We start from the raw sequence: 17,571 nt of genomic DNA, 5'->3' as shown, positions 1-17,571 counted from the left end.
AACATCTTTTCATATGCCTGTAGGCCATCTGTGTATCTTCTTTAGAGAAATATTTATTCAAGTCTTATGCCCATTTTTAAATTGGGTTGCTTCTTTTTTTGATACTGAGTTGTATAAGCTGTTTATATATTTTGAATATTAACCCCTTATCAGCCATATCATTTGCAAGCATTTTCTCCCATTCAGTAGGTTGTCTTTTCATTTTGTTGATGATTTCCTTTGCTGTGCAAAAGCTTTTAAGTTTTATTAGGTCTCATTTGTTTATTTTTGCTTTTGTTTTCTTTGCCTTAGACAAATAAAAAAATATGTTATAATTTATATCAAAAAGTGTTCTGCCTATGTTCTTTTTTAAGAATTTTATGGTTTCAGGTCTTATATTTAGGTCTTTAATCCATTTTGAGTTTAATTTTTTATATGGTGTGAGTAAATATTCTTATATTATTCAACATAGAAAACTTAACAGAAGATTGAAACTTCATATAAACACTCTTTGATTAAGAATAAAACCAACTAGATAATGTCTAACATGCACAAATGTGAAATCCTATAATTAAGATTAAAAAATTAGTTTTTACAAAGATAGGATAATAGTGACCCAAGTCATCAATAATTCAGATGAAAAACACAGGGGTTTTAATTGATTCCAAGTTTAATATTCATCTTTAGAATTCTGTGAGATGAAGCATGAGGGTAAACATGTATAAGTTTAACTGCAATATCGTGGCTGGTTCTAAGACATCTTATTATGTCATCTCATTGTCATCTACCACTTATTAGTAACTATAGGCAAATCACTTACTTTGACTTTCTCACTTTTAAGTTGGAATTACTAAAAACTATTGTGAGTATAGAATGAGATAATTCATATGCAAGTAATTATATAAATGATAGCATTAGCTTTGCACATACTGAAAAAGCTAGTGCACATTAAACCTTTAGTAGAGGTGCAGCATTCAAACCTAGTGAAGCACAAGCTATAGTGGGAAAGTGTAAAATGAATTGACTGTAAATTTTTTGAGGGGAGTGATTTTTATCTGATTCATTCAGACTTTCATTTTTATTATTTTCCCACTACCTGTATCCCTTTGGGCAGGTTATTTATCCTAAACTCTTCATGTGTTAAGTGAGGATAATCATAACACCTATGCCCTAGGAGTATTGTGAAGAAAAATGAGATGGTGCACAGCAAATGTTTCCTGTTGCTGAAGAAAAGTGCTAAAGTATATGTTAATTACCCACCTTTCTCATGTTCCAAAATGGCCACTAGGAAGTGCTAGAGAATCTTTCGGAAGAACTCAGCACCATCTGAGTTGGGCATGGGGCAGGAATTTTAAAATTTTAACTTGTCACCACTAAATGTATTAAGTGATCTTAGAAGAATTGTGTGTAAATATAGAAGTTAGAGAGTAACATATTTTAACATTGATTCTGATTGGTAGAGTTGTAGAGAGGCAAGTATTGCTGGAAGTGGGTGTGGAGGCTCCCAGCAGCATTTTCAGCAGCTCCTTCCTTGGCACTACTGTCTCCTGGAAATCCAGACCCTCACGTGGTCCCATTGGAGGCCTGTGAAATTTTGATTATTGTATGTTTCACTCTTCAGTGAAGACTTTGTCTTCTTTGGGTAGAGAAATTGTTTATATTTATCTCTTGGATATAGTTTTAAGGGAGGTTTGAAATGTGATATTGTTGCAAGTGCCAGGGAGCTATATACTTAACCATTTTATATCTAATAAGGCTTGGACTATAAAGCTGAGTGTTGAAGAATTGATGCTTTTGAACTGTGGTGTTGGAGAAGACTCTTGAGAGTCCCTTGGACAGCAAAGAGATCCAGCCAGTCCATCCTAAAGGAAATCGGTCCTGAATATTCATTGGAAGGACTGATGCTGAAGCTGAAACTCCAATACTTTGGCCACCTGATGCGAAGAACTGACTCATTTGAAAAGACCCTAATGCTGGGAAAGATCGAAGGTGGAGGAGAAGGGGACAACAGAAGATGAGATGGTTGGATGGCATCACTGACTCAATGGACATGAGTTTGAGTAAACTCTGGGAGTTGATGATGGACAGGGAAGCTTGGTATACTGCAGTCCATGGGGTTGCAAAGAGTTGGATACAACTGAGTGACTGAACTGAACTGAATTAATTCAAATTTTAACCTAACTTTTCTATCCCACAGGATGATATCTCTAATTCTGAAATTTTAGACATCAGGAATGTGATAGCAGGAGAAATATTTTGGGGCAGAAAGAATCTTCCTGGAATTAATCAAATCATATATATATATATATATATATATTAACTGAAGCATAATTGGCATACAATATTGTATTAATTTCAGATGTAGGACATAATGGTTGCCATTTGTATGCATTGTGAAATGATCACCACAGTAAGTCCTATTTCTCATTTGTCGTGATAAAAAGTTATGGAGTTTATTGTGCTTTTTAGTTTGATGGAGTCCCATTTGTTCATTTTTGCTTTTGTTGCGATTGTTTTCAAGTCAGATACAAAAAAATCATTACCAAGACTGATGTCAAGAAGCTTACTGCTTCCATTTTCTTCTAGGAGTTTTATGGTTTCTGATCTTGTGTTCAAGTCTTTGATCCATTTTGAAACAGTTTTGTGTGTTGTGTAAGATAGAGATCCATTTTCAGTTTTTCACAGTGGCTGTTCAGTTTTCCCCACACCATTTATTGGAAAGACTATTCTTGCCCCATTGTGTATTCTTGACTCCTTTGTTGTAAATTAATTGACCCTATATATGTGGCTTTATTTCTGGACTCTCTGTTCATTTCCATTGACTTATGTGCTATTTTTTTTATGACAGTACCATTCTGTTTCTTGACTACTAACACTTTGTAATAGTTTGAAATCAGAAAGCATGATGCCTCCAGCTTTGCTATCCTTTCTCAAGACGGCTTTCACTATTCAGGATCTTTTTATCAGTTCAGTTCAGTTTGCTCAGTCATGTCTGACTCTTTGCAACCCCATGGACTGCAGCACACCAGGCTTCCTTGTCCATCACCAACTTCTGGAGCTTATAACAAACTCATGTCCATCGAGTTGGTGATGCCATCCAACCATCTCATCTTCTGTTGTCCCCTTCTCCTCCTGCCTTCAATCTTTCCCAGTATCAGGGTCTTTTCAAATGAGTCAGTTCTTTGCATCACGTGGCCAAAGTATTGGAGTATCAGCTTTAGCATCCGTCCTTCCAATGGATATTCAGGACCGATTTCCTTTAGGATGGACTGGTTGGATCTCCTTGCAGTCCAAGGGACTCTCAAGAGTCTTCTCCAACACCACAGCTCAAAAGCATCAATTCTTCGGTGTTCAACTTTCTTTAGAGTCCAACTCTCACATTCATACATGACTACTGGAAAAACCAAAGCTTTGACTAGACAGATCTTTGTTGACAAAGTAATGTTTCTGCTTTTTAATATGCTGTCTAGCTTGGTCATAACTTTTCTTCCAAGGAGAAAGTGTCTTTTAATTTCATGGCTGCAGTCACCATCTGCAGTGATTTTGGAGCCCGAAAAAGTAAAGTCTGTCACTGTTTCCATTGTTTCTCTATTTGCCATGACATGATGGGACCAGATGCCATGATTAGTTTTCTGAACGTTGAGTTTTAAGCCACCTTTTTCACTCTCCTCTTTCACTTTCATCAAGAGGCTCTTTAGTTCTTCTTCGCTTTCTGCCATAAGGGTGGTATCATCTGCATATCTGAGGTTATTGATATTTCTCCCAGCAATCTTGATTCCAGTTTGTGCTTCATCTAGCCCAGCGTTTCTCATGAAGTACTCTGCATATAGGTTAAATAAGCAGGATGACAATATACAGCCTTGATGTACTCCTTTCCTGATTTGGGACCAGTCTGTTGTTCCATGTCCAGTTTTAACTGTTGCTTCCTGACCTGCGTATAGGTTTCTTAGGAGGTGGGTAAGGTGGTCTGTATTCTTGTCTCTTGAAGAATTTTCCACAGTTTGTTGTGATCCACACAGTCAAAGGCTTTGGCATAATCAATAAAGCAGAAGTAGATGTTTTCCCGGAACTCTCTTGCTTTTTTCAATGATCCAACAGTTGTTGGCAATTTGATCTCTGGCTCCTCTGGCTTTTCTAAATCCAGCTTGAACATTTGGAAGTTCATGCTTCACATAATGTTGAAGCCTGGATTGGAGAATTTTGAGCACTACTTTGCTAGGGTAATGAACCCGGTGAACGTGTCCGCTCTTCTTGGTCTGTCCGCGGCCCCTCGCCTGTCTTTCCCCCTGCCCGTTGGGGAGGGTGAGGAAGGCAGGGGTTGGGCGGCCTTTGGCCCTGTCCTTAGGTCTCCTGTCCCCCGCCTTGGGGCGTCAGTGGGCCGTTGGTCTTCTGACACAGCAGATGCTCTCGCTTCGCCTTCTCCGCGGGTGCCCCGCGAGCGGGCCCTCCCCGCGGTGGGGAGGGCTGTGCCACTGCCGCGCTGCGCACGCCACGTGGGTGTGTGAGCGTGCCTCATTTGACCCTCGGTGGTGCCCCTGGAGCGCTCCAGGTCGTCCCTCTGGTGCCTGAGGCCGAGCAGTGGTGGTGTTTCCCTTAATCCGGTGTCCCCCTTGGGTCCCTGCCGCAATGGTGTGTGTGACCCATGAGTGGCTCTCTTTAGGGGGGTGGGTAGAGACGGTAGGAGAGGTGTGCCTGTTCCCCTCGTCGTGGAGGCTGACGGATGAGGCCTTGCAGGGGGCGGGACGCAGGCTCTGCTCCGGCCCTGACCGCGCACACGCTCCTGTGTGGTCGTCCGCTTACCTGTGCCGCAGACCCCTCCCGCCCAGCTGAGGACTGGCAGCTCCTGGAGCGCCTCCATGGGCCCGAAGGAGAGACGATCTGGGTGAGGGACGGCACGCCCTCGGTGAGAAAGCCTTCGCTAGCGATCCGAGAGGGACAGCCGCTACCCCTCCCGAGTGCGCAGTGGCCACCGCCAGAGCACGTGGGCAGAACCCCCTCCCCACCCACCCCTCCTCTCTGTTGGGGGTGGGTGCGCCGGCCTCTCGGTGGGGCCGTGTGCCGCTCCTTGGCTTTTTTTTTTCCTGAAACTTCCCTGGTGGCTTAGATGGTAAAATGTCTGCCTACAAGGCGGGAGACCCGGGTCAGGAAGATCCACTGCAGAAGGAAATGGCAACCCACTCTAGTACTCTTGCCTGGAAAATCCCATGGATGGAGGAGTCTCCTAGGCTACAGTCCATGGGGCCGCTGAGGGTCGGACACGACTGAGTGACTTCACTTTCACTTTCTTGCTAGCGTTTGAGATGAGTGCAATTGTGCGGTAGATTGAGCGTTCTTTGGCATTGCCTTTCTTTGGGATTGGAATGAAAACTGCTCTTTTCCTGTCCTGTGGCCACTGCTGAGCTTTCCATATTTGCTGGCATATTGACTGCAGCACTTTCACAGCATCATCTTTTAGGTTTTGAAATAGCTCAACTGGAATTCCATCACCTCCACTAGCTTTATTTGTAGTGATGCTTAGTGATCACACCATCATGGTTATCTGGGTCATGAAGATCTTTTTTGTATAGTTCTGTGTATTCTTGCCACCTCTTCTTAATATCTTCTGCTTCTATTAGGTCCATACCATTTCTGTCCTTTATTGTGCCCATCTTTGCATGAAATGTTCCCTTGGTATCTCTAATTGTCTTGAAGAGATCTTTAGTCTTTCCCATTCTATTATTTTCCTCTATTTCTTTGCCCTGATCACTGAGGAAGGCTTTCTTATCTCTCCATTCTTTGGAACTCTGCATTCAAATGGGTATATCTTTCCTTTTCTCCTTTGCCTTTTGCTTCTCTTCTTTTCTCTGCTATTTGTAAGGCTTCCTTGGGCAACCATTTTGCCACTTTGCATTTCTTTTTCACTGCCTCCTGTACAATGTCACGAACTTCCGTCCATAATTCTTCAGGCTATCTGTCTATCAGATCTAATCCCTTGAATCTATTGGTCACTTCCACTGTATAATCATAAGGGATTTGATTTAGGTCATACCTGAATGGAGAAGGAAATGGCAACCCACTCCACTGTTCTTGCCTGGAGAATCCCAGGGATGGGGAGCCTGGTGGGCTGCCATCTATGGGGTCCCACAGAATCAGTCATGACTGAAGCGACTTGGCAGTAGCAGCAGCATACCTGAATGGTCTAGTGGTTTTCCCTACTTTTTTCAATTTAACTCTGAATTTGGTAATAAGGAGTTCATGATCTGAGCCACAGTCAGCTCCAGGTCTTGTTTTTGCTGACTGTATAGAGCTTCTCCACCTTTGGCTGATCTTGTCTGGATTCTATGCAAATTTTAGGATCTTTGTTATATAAAATGATCTTTTATGGTTCTAAAAATTTTAGGATTGCTTGTTATATTTCTGTGAAAATGCCGTTGGAATTTTGATAGAGATTGCATCGAATCCTTAGATTGCTTTGGGTAATATGGACATTTTCACAATATTAATTCTTCCAATTGGTCGGCATGGAATATCTTTCCATTTATTTGTGTCTTCTTCAACTTCTTTCATTAATATCTTATAATTTTCAATGTACAGATATTTCACTTTCATAGTTAAGTGTACTTAATTTATTCTTTTTGACACAATTATTAATAGGGTTATTTTCATAATTTATTTTTCTGATAGTTCATTCTTAGTGTATAAAAAACTATAGACTTCTGTACATTAATTTTATACCTGAAACTGAATTTGTTCTAATTTTTTTTGGTGGCGTCTTTAGAGGGTGTGTGTATATATATGTATATCTATATATATACACACACATATACATATATGTATATATATACACACACATATATACACATTCATTTATTTACATATACATATATATTGGAGAAGGCAATGGCACCCCACTCCAGTACTCTTGCCTGGAAAATCCCAGGGATGGAGGAGCCTCGTAGGGGTCGCTAAGAGTCGGACACGACTGGGCGACTTCACTTTCACTTTTCACTTTCATGCATTGGAGAAGGAAATGGCAACGCACTCCAGTATTCTTGCCTGGAGAATCCCAGGGACGGGGGAGCCTGTTGGGCTTCTGTCTATGGGGTCGCACAGACAGAAACGACTGAAGCGACTTAGCAGCAGCAGCAGTATATATATATAGTCTATAGTCTATATATAAGAATCATATTATCCACAACAGTTACAATTTACTTCTTCTTTCCAGTTTGAATGCCTTTTATTTCTTTTTTCTAACTAGCTACTCTGGCTAGGACTTCCAGTCAATACTATGTTGAATGAAATTAGGAAGAGTGGGCATCTTTGTTTTGATCTTAAAAGATTTCAGTTTTTCATCATTGAATATGCAGTTAGCTATAGGCTAGTCATACCACCTTTATTATGTTGGGGTATATTTCATCTATACTCATTGAGAATTTTTTTTTTTCTGTAAATGGATGTTAAATTTTGTCAAAAGTTTTTTGTATCTATTGAAAAGATCATGATTTTTGTTCTTCATTTTGTTAAGGTGGTATATCACACTGACTGATTTGAGTATGTTGAACTATCTTTGCATTCCTAGAATAAATCCTGCTTAACCATGGTATATAATCTTTTTAATATATTATTGAATTCAGTTTGTTAATATTTTGCTGAGGATTTTTGCATCCATGTTCATTAGGAATATAGGTCTATAATTTTCTTTTTTGTGGTATTCTTGTCTTGTTTTGGTGTCAAAGTAATTCTGATCTCATAAAATAAGATTGGAAGTGTTCCCTCCTGTTCAGATTTTTGGAGAAGTTAGGTATTAAATAGGGAAGGATATGTAATAAATATTTTTTGAACGCTTGGTAGATTTCACCAGTGAAATCATCTGGTCCTGGACTTTTGTTAAGTTTTTTTATTTGTTTGTTTTAACTGATTCAATTAATCTGATTCAATCTCCTTACTAGTAACAGCCTGTTTAGATTTTCTGTTTCTTCATGATTTAGTCTTAGAAGATTGTATGTTTCTAGGAATTTGTCCATATTTTCTAGGTTGTTCAATTTGTTGACATATAATTATTCATAGTAGTATTTTATGATCATTTGTACTTCTTTGGTATTAGTTTTAACTCTTATTTTTTTCTAATTTTATTCATTTGAATCCTCTTTTTTACTTAGTTTAAAGTTTTATCAATTTTGTTTATTTTTCAAAGAGTCAACTCTTTTATTGATATTTTCAATTGCTTTTTCAGTCTCTATTTTATTTTTTATTAAACTTTTTATTTGGTATTGGAGTATAGCCAGTTAATAACGTTGTGATAGTTTCAGGTGGACGGCAAAGGGACTCAGTCATACTCAGCCATGTTCATATTACCCCCCACATTTTATGTTTTAATGTCACATTTTATGTCTTTTCTGTGTATCCTTTAGATAATCATTGTAGTTATAGTTTTTCAACCACTTTTGTTAAAAATATTTTTAAAATTGAGGTATATTTGATGTAAAATATTATGTAAGTTTTAGGTATATAACAGAGTGGTTCAGAATTTTTAAAGATTATACTCCATTTATAGTTACAAAATATTCACTACAGCTTATTTATGGAGAAGGAAATGGCAACCCAGTCCAGTATTCTTTCCTAGAAAATCCCATGGTTAGAGGAGTCTCACAGGTTGGAGTCCATGGGGTCACAGAAGAGCTGGACACAACTTAGCAACTAAATAGAATAGTTTATTTTATACCTAACAGTTTGTACCTCCTAATCTCCTACTCCTTTCCCCCTTCCCATCCTCCCTCTCCCTACTGGTAACCACTGGTTTGTTCTCTATAGCAGTGAGTCTGTTTCTGTTTTGTTATATTCAACAGTTTGCTTTATTTTTTAGATTCTACATATAAGTGAAATCATATAGTATTTGTTTTTCTCTGTCTGACATTTCACTTAGCACAATACTCTCCAAGTCCATTCATATTGTTGCAAATGGCAAAATTTTATTATTTTTTATGGCTAAATAGTATTTAATTGTGTATGTATATATTATATATATATACATAGTATACATAGTATACACACACACATCACATCTTCTTTATCCATTCATCTGTTGGTGCATACTTATGTTGCTTCCATATCCTGCCAATTGTACACAATGCTGCTATGAACATTGGGGTGCATGTATCTTTTTGAATTAGTGTTTTTTTTTTTTTTCAGATAAATAATCAGAAATGGTATTGCTGGGTCATATGGTTAAGTTCTAGTTTAGTTTTTTGAGAAACTGTACTGTTTTCCACTGTGGCTGCATGCACCAATTTACGTTTCCACTACCAGTGTGTGGAAGTTCCTTTTCTCTACATCTTTGCCAACATTTGTTATGTGTGTGTGTGTGTGTGTGTGTTTAACTGATAGCCATTCTGACAGACATCTGTTTCCTTCCTGAGGTTAGGGGTGTTTTCAGCCATTACTTCTTCAAATAAGTTTTCTGTGCCCTTCTCTCTCTCTTCTCCTGAGACATCTACAATCCAAATGTTACTCCATTTGATGCTGCCCCCTAGGTCCCTTAAGCTGTCTTCACTTTTTAAATTCTTTTTGCTGCTCTGTTTTGGTGAATTCCACTACCCTGTCTTCCAGATCATCGATTCTTTCTTTGCTTCATCTAGTCTGCTGTTGAACCTCTTCAGTGTATTCTTCAGTTTAGCTATTATATTCTTCAGCTCTAAGGCTTCTGTTTGGTACTTTTCTATCTTTTTGCTGTACTGAAATGTTTGATACATTTTCTGTCTTTTTGCTGAACTTCTTGCTGTGTTTATTCATTCTTTTCAGTGTTTTATGACCATGACTTTTAGGGCTTTACAGATAAATTATATATCTTGTTTCATTAAGTTTAAAACATTTTTATTGGCATATAGTTGACTTACAATGTTGTGTTAGTTTCAGGTGTACAGCAAAGTGATTCAATTATACATATATCTACTTTTATTTCTTTTTTAGATTCTTTTCCCATATAGGCTTCATTATGGTTTTTTTTTTCCCCTGGGGTTTTATTGTTATTTCATTTGGAACATTTCTCTGTCTCTGAGTTGGTTTCTATGTACCAGGTAAAACAGCTATCTCACCCAGTATTGAAGGAGTGGCATTGTGTAAGAGAAGAAACTTATCATTTTACCTTGCCCTACCCCTTGGCTGTCTCTCAAGCCTTCTGAGTATCTGAGCAGTCAAAGTTTTTAATAGGCCCCAGTTGTTGAGGTGCCAAGAACTCTCTGTCTTATTTTTTTTGTCAGACTGTGGAACCCAGAACATAATCCACCCTGTGCTGGTCTTCAGAGCCAAGCATGCCAGGGGCATCCACTGTGTGGTCTGCACCTACCCACCAGCTTTGGTGGAGCCCTGGGAGTGGCTTGGGGGTCAGGGTACTTGATTAGCAGGCTTTAGTAGGACCAAAGGATCAGTGTATGGGCAGGGTGCAGTGAGCAGCAAGCGGTGCTAGTAATGGAGGGGAGAATGCAAAAATGGTTCTGGCTAGTGCCTCCATCTCCAGCGACAGTCCCAACAAGTTCCTGCACCTCTGGCAGATGCTCTAAGACTAGTAAATGAAACTCCTTCACATATGGTCTAGGCACTTCACACACTGCTGCTTTGTACTGGATTCCAGGGCAAATGAGTCTGTGCACGAGCTCTTTAAGAGCAGAATCCCCATTCCCTACAAGCCTAATATTCTCTTAGATGAAAGCCCTGTTGCTTTTCAAAGTCAGACATTTTGGAGGCTGGTCTCTCCAGAGCAGGTCCCAAGGGTTGGGGAGCCTGATGTGGGGCACAAACCCTTCACTTTTCAGGAAGAAGTGCTCTGTTCATGAGATCCCTCCCACATGTGTGTTGCTCTGCCAAGGATGGGGTTTGGGGAAAGATAATGCCTTTGCTTCTCCTACCTGTCTCAATGCAGCCCCTTTATTCTTTGTTGTGGCAGGCTTTTCAGCTCATTTTCAGGTCCTTCCCAGAGAGAGTTGCTCCATATGTAGCTGTGGATTTGTTGTGTACATGGGAGGAAGTAAGTTCAGGATGTTCCTACACTGCCTTCTCCTACCACCCATCAAGTCATATTTTTGATAGACCTCTCAAAAAAACTCTTACTCTTCTGTGTCCAAGTTAATGATAATTAAATAAGAGACATTTGGCTCTTTGATAGTAAATCCCAAATTGGGTAATAAAACAAAGCAATGACAAATTTATCATTAAACATGGACTCATTGAAATTTCATGTTTCTTTCTTAGGTGAAAAAAAAAATCTACCTGGGGAAAATATCTGAAATGGAATCTATATGTGAACCCAGAGTAGGCAAAATAACACATCCTTGGGTAAGACAGAAATTTCCATTTAATCACAGCACCCTCTCAGGTAAAGCTATAATGATTCTAATGATTAGTTGTTAGTAAGAAATGAATGTGATTCAAGCTGTTTTCCAGTTTCTTCTCAGCAGTTACTGTTTTGTATAAGGATCAATATCTTCATTATTAGCTCTGAGTGTGCTTGAATAGTTGAAAACACAGATTTTTTTGTTTGGTATTTGAGCAATGTTTGCTGAATTTGTCTCATCATAGGATTTATTTGGGACTCATGTAAAAAAAAAAAAAATATATATATATATATATAGATTCCCTGCCTCAAAAGATTTTGACTCAGTAAGTCTGGGCTGGTGTCCAAGAACCCATATCTTTAAGAAACCTTCTAGGCATGTCTTATAATTATATACAGTTGAGAAACCCAATGCCAAAAAATTCCTCTTGGCACAAGAGTCATTTTGAACTGGGAAAGCACACATGTTAGATGTTCTTGCCATCTCCTTGATGAGTCAGCTTGTAGTGAGAGCCCTTTGGATGGTCTCTGCTGGTGTGAGAGTCTGCTTTCATGCACTCAAAATCTTTCACTTGTGTCTGGAGTGTTCCCACCAGTTTTAATATCTCATTTGAATGTACTTGATACATAATCTGAAAATCACTGCTCTTGAGTTCTGACATAAAAATTTGTTTAACCTTTCTGAGCAGGAATGCAAATTATGGTTATAAGTAGGGGCTCCTGCTTCGGAGAAGGCAATGGCACACCACTCCAGTACTCTTGCCTTGAAAATCCCATGGATGGAGGAGCCTGGTAGGCTGCAGTCCATGGGGTCGCTGAGGGTCAGACACGACTGAGCGGCTTCACTTTCACTTTTCACTTTCATGCATTGGAGAAGGAAATGGCAACCCACTCCAGTGTTCTTGCCTGGAAAATCCTAGGGGCAGGGGAGCCTGGTAGGTTGCCATCTATGGGGTTGCACAGAGTTGGATACGACTGAAGCAGCTTAGCAGTAGCAGCAGCAGGGGCTTCTGCTTAGGTGTCATGGAGACTAAGGTTTGAATGTTGGTTCCTACAGCTGAGTGACCAGTCATTTAACCTCCATCAGCTTCTGTTTGCTTGTCTATAAAATATGAATATAGGTATCATAGCTAATGTTTGCCATATTTGAAGTTCTTTGCATAAAATATCTTCCTTTATTTTTAAAACAGTACTATGAGATAATCATACTTTTCTGTTGTTCCTCATTATACAGCTGAGAAAACTAAGACACAGGAATGTAAATAACTTGCTCAAGGTCTCACACCTAGGAGATGGCCAGCTAATTATTTACTTAAAAGATTATGGGAAGAAATAGTTATAAATCTTTATAGCTATCTATCTTTGTATCTTTCTTTAATTTTTTTTTTCACCTGAGTAATTTATTTATTTATTATACATATTTCAATGCCATTCTCCCAAATCATCCCACCCTCTCCCTCTCCCACAGGGTCCAAAAGACTGTTCTATACATCAGTGTCTCTTTTGCTGTCTCATATACAGGAGGGACAACTAGTATTACCAGTATTTGAGTTTGGCTAATGGAATAAATTTAATGAGTAAAATATCGTTAAAAAGTATAGTATAGTATAAAACTATATACTTTTATAAGCATACTTTTATATGTATATACTCTTATACATATAAAAGTATAAAAACATATACTTTTATACATATAAAAAGTATAGTATACTTCAAGGATAGGGAAGCCTGGTGTGCTGCAGTCTGTGGGGTTGCAGACTTGGACATGACTGAGCGACTGAACAATAACAATAGATACTTCAAGAGTGCCCATAGTTACACTAGAATGTTATCAGAAAGCCAAGCAAACGTTGTTTATTTTATTGTCAGAAAAAAGTCAGCAGTAATAAGAGCTCCCTCTCTGAAAAAGCAAGTGCTCAATGGTTAGACTATAAGTCGTGTCTTGAACAGAATGCCTCTCACTTCTATTTTGTAAAATGTTCTCTAATATCATTATATTGCTTTGAGAATAACAAAAATGTGGGCTGCAAGACAATCGTTGCATCCAGAGGAAAAGATTCTTTCACATGTCGTGTTGGCTACCTGGGCACCAGCCTATTTCTTTAGTTCCTGCTTGAAGTAAATCTGATCAAAACTGCTAAAGAAAAGCCAAGGTGTCTCAGTAGTATGAATCACCCTACAATAGCAGAACAACCTGTTCAAGAAACAAGAAGATCTCACTTACTTTGAATCTCCACAGTCCTCCAATATCTTCAGTCCTCTCAAAGCAAGTGGGTTCGAGTCCCTCATCCACACAGCACTTGAGAGAGGCCAGGCCGCTGACCCCAGCTCCAATCACTGCCACCTTCTTTGCCATGGTATCCTGTCAAGGAGTTGATCAATTAATGCTGCTTCACTGAGGCAACAGGTAAGACCGTCCTTATTGTGTGGACAGTAACTGGCTTTAAATGCTGTAGCAGTGGTCATTTAATAAGCAGCACTATTTGAATAAAATGCCTCACCAATCAAATCCCAGTCTCCTCTTCCCCTTGAAAGAAGCCAAGTTGTGTCACGTCTTGGTTTAACGTTTAAAAGCAACCTATTTAACAAAGCCAACCGATTCAAAAACATAGTACCAGGGATATGAGCCAGTCTTCAGTTAAGTTCCTTTTTTTGAAATTTTATTTTGAAACAATTTTATTCAGTGTGTCTTTTTTCTTTTTGCATGAGAGACTACCACTTCCCCCTTAATAAAGACATGCTGCTGCTGCTGCTGCTAAGTCGCTTCAGTCCTGTCCGACTCTGTGCGACCCCATAGATGGCAGCCCACTGGGCTCCCCCGTCCCTGGGATTCTCCAGGCAAGAACCCTGGAGTGGGTTGCCATTTCCTTCTCCAGGGGATTTTCCCAACCCAGGGATCGAACTCAGGTCTCCCGCATTGGAGGCAGATTCTTAACCACAACTGAGGTATCAGGGAAGCCCAAGACATAATGGTACTGCACACTTTAAATAAAGTGCAGTATAATATAAACCTAACATTGGGAAGGAAAAGAATTTGTGTGACACGTTATTTGGAGGGTCTGGAAATGAACCTGCAGTCTTTCTCACCTGTGCCTGTACTGTCAAACAGTGAACACAGTTTTCAAGAGACTGAGAATAAGCTAGACTTCAGTACTTCAGTGCCGAGGAGTCCCAACATTCAGAGTCCCCAAAGCGAGCAGAAGGCTTTCCTTGTGCAAGGATGACTAGACCCGTCATCTTCCAAGTACTGTCATTACTGCCCTAGAGTAGAGGGTTCTCCTTCTTCTCCAGACGTTGGCCGACGAGTCCTTAAGGGTTCGTCAAGCCATAATCAAGAGGGAAGGAAAGGTGCTGGGCGAGATTACGCAGCAGGGGCGGGAGCGCGGGAACCGGAGCCCTCTGATAAACGCTCCCCCTCCTCGCCCTGTTACGGAGAATGTGAGCGAGAACCGGCTTCCAGCTCAAACAGGAGACGTAGCTCCCGCACGGCTACGCTGGGCCCGCTCCCCGCTTCCTCTTCAGTTAAGTTCTTCAGAGTACCGAACTTTTGTTTTTGAGTCTTTTTCCCCAGCTATCATCCTTACCTCTGTTTTTGTCTTTGAGTGCGCTGACAGTAGTTTTCTGTGTAGATTGTGTGCTGGGAGGTAATCAGAAGCGTTTTAAGAGTCAGAGGAACCTGTGGGCAATAGGAGCTTGCAGTCCTCCGCCTCCTCCTCTGGCATTCTGCCAGCTGAAACTTCAAAGTCTTTGTCAGGAGTCCTGAAATGAAGCAAGAGGCTTATATCCTGAGATCCAAGGTAAAGGTTACAGTAACAGCATCGTACAGGTGCCCATGTATCATACAGAGAGTTTAAAAATCCTCTTTATTGATATAATGGATATAATCAATGCTCATTAACAAGTTAGCAAATATGCTCATAAAAAGAAACCCAAATTATTCCTTTATCCACCATAACATTTTTGTTTATCTTTCATATCTATATATGTAGATAATACATACACATAAACAAAAATGGAATCACACTCTACATATAATTTCCAACTTGATTTTTCACTCTACAATATAGCAATACCTTTATATCTATAGCAGCATTTTTTTATAAAACACTGAACATGTGTATTTATTTTTTTTAAATAATAACTCCAAAATACACTTTAACAACAACCATTAATTGGATAATGTAATATAGAAGCACATAAAATGTTTAAAAATGGCACAGGTTTAGCAAAGTGGATGAATAGAAAAGGAAATACCAAAACCCAATATAACAATACTAAAATAAATTCAGTAGATTTCCATAGGTCATACATATACATTAGAGGACATAATGCAAAAAAATCATATTTATTCAAAACATTCCAAAATAATATTAGTCATAATAAGAACAGTGCAAAAGAACTAAATTTTGAAGTGAAAAGCAAAGGAGAAAAGGAAAGATATAAGCATCTGAATGCAGAGTTCCAAAGAATAGCAAGAAGAGATAAAAAAAGCCTTCCTCAGCGATCAATGCAAAGAAATAGAGGAAAATAACAGAATGGGAAAGACTAGAGATCTCTTCAAGAAAATTAGAGATACCAAGGGAACATTTCATGCAAAGATGGGCTCGATAAAGGACAGAAATGGTATGGACCTAACAGAAGCAGAAGATAGTAAGAAGAGGTGGCAAGAATACATAGAAGAACTATACAAAAAAGATCTTCATGACCCAGATAAGCACAATGGTGTGATCACTCACCTAGAACCAGACATCCTGGAATGTGAAGTCAAGTGGGCCTTAGGAAGCATCACTACGAACAAAGCTAGTGGAGGTGATGGAATTCCAGTTGAGCTATTTCAAATCCTGAAAGATGATGCTGTGAAAGTGCTGCACTCAATATGCCAGCAAATTTGGAAAACTCAGCAGTGGCCACAGGACTGGAAAAGGTCAGTTTTCATTCCAATCCCAAAGAAAGGCAATGCCAAAGAATGCTCAAACTACCGCACAATTGCACTCATCTCACACACTAGTAAAGTAATGCTCAAAATTCTCCAAACCAGGCTTCAGCAATACGTGAAGCATGAACTTCCAGATGATCAAGCTGGTTTTTTAGAAAAGGCAGAGGAACCAGAGATCAAATTGCCAACATCTGCTGGATCATTGAAAAAGCAAGAGAGTTCCAGAAAAACATCTATTTCTGCTTTATTGACTATGCCAAAGCCATTGACTGTGTGGATCACAATAAACTGTGGAAAATTCTGAAAGAGATGGGAATACCAGACCACATGACCTGCCTCTCGAGAAACCTATATGCAGGTCAGGAAGCAACAGTTAGAACTGGACATGGAACAACAGACTGGTTCCAAATATGAAAAGGAGTACGCCAAGGCTGTATATTGTCACCCTGCTTATTTAAGTTATATGCAGAGTACAGCATGAGAAATGCTGGGCTGGAAGAAGCACAAGCTGGAATCAAGATTGCTGGGAGAAATATTAATAACCTCAGATATGCAGATGACACCACCCTTATGGCAGAAAGTGAAGAGGAACTCAAAAGCCTCTTGATGAAAGTGAAAGAGGAGAGTGAAAAGTTGGCTTAAAGCTCAAGGTTCAGAAAACTAAGATCATAGCATCCGGTCCCATCACTTCATGGGAAATAGATGGGGAAACAGTGGAAACACTGTCAGAATTATTTTTGGGGGCTCCAAAATCACTGCAGATGGTGATTGCAGCCATGAAATTAAAAGATGCTTACTCCTTGGAAGGAAAGTTATGACCAACCTAGATAGCATATTCAAAAGCAGAGATATTACTTTGCCAACAAATGTCCATCTAGTCAAGGCTATGGTTTTTCCTGTGGTCATGTATGGATGTGAGAGTTGGACTGTGAAGAAAGCTGAGCACCGAAGAATTGATGCTTTTGAACTATAGTGCTGGAGAAGACTCTTGTGAGTCCCTTGGACTGCAAGGAGATCCAACCAGTCCATTTTAAAGGCAATCAGTCCTGGGTGTTCTTTGGAAGGACTGATGCTAAAGCTGAAACTCCAATAGTTTGGCCACCTCATGCAAAGATTGACTCATTGGAAAAGACCCTGATGCTGGGGGGGATTGGGGGCAGGAGGAGAAAGGGACAACAGAGGATGAGATGGCTGGATGGCGTCACTGACTTGACCCACATGAGTTTGAGTAAACTCTGGGAGTTGGTGATGGACAGGGAGGCTGGCGTGCTGCGATTCATGGGGTCGCAAAGAGTTGGACACGACTCGGTGACTGAACTGAACTGAACTGAACTGAATAAGGCAATAAACA

The 17,571-nt window shown here is 39.7% G+C and overlaps 1 protein-coding gene across 2 annotated transcripts in view; it reads right to left on the bottom strand.

Annotated features, from left to right (window-relative positions):
• Nucleotides 1-15,015, bottom strand: part of FMO2 (flavin containing dimethylaniline monoxygenase 2) — a 41,604-nt gene extending 26,589 nt beyond the window's left edge. The window contains exons 1-2 of one of the 2 annotated variants that reach the window (XM_070768141.1): nucleotides 14,869-15,015; nucleotides 13,509-13,646 (exon numbers count right to left, since the gene is read on the bottom strand). In XM_070768141.1, coding sequence (XP_070624242.1) covers nucleotides 13,509-13,640 — 132 coding nt within the window. In that variant the 5' untranslated portion in view covers nucleotides 13,641-13,646; nucleotides 14,869-15,015. Of the gene's footprint in view, nucleotides 1-13,508; nucleotides 13,647-14,371; nucleotides 14,569-14,868 lie in introns of those variants that run through there. The other variant, XM_070768142.1, reaches the window with a different exon arrangement.
• Between the last annotated feature and the right edge of the window lie 2,556 nt (nucleotides 15,016-17,571).

This window comes from Bos indicus, chromosome 16 (genome assembly GCF_029378745.1).
Source record: "Bos indicus isolate NIAB-ARS_2022 breed Sahiwal x Tharparkar chromosome 16, NIAB-ARS_B.indTharparkar_mat_pri_1.0, whole genome shotgun sequence".
Lineage (NCBI taxonomy): Eukaryota > Metazoa > Chordata > Mammalia > Artiodactyla > Bovidae > Bos > Bos indicus.
This window is presented reverse-complemented; position numbering and strand designations above follow the sequence as displayed.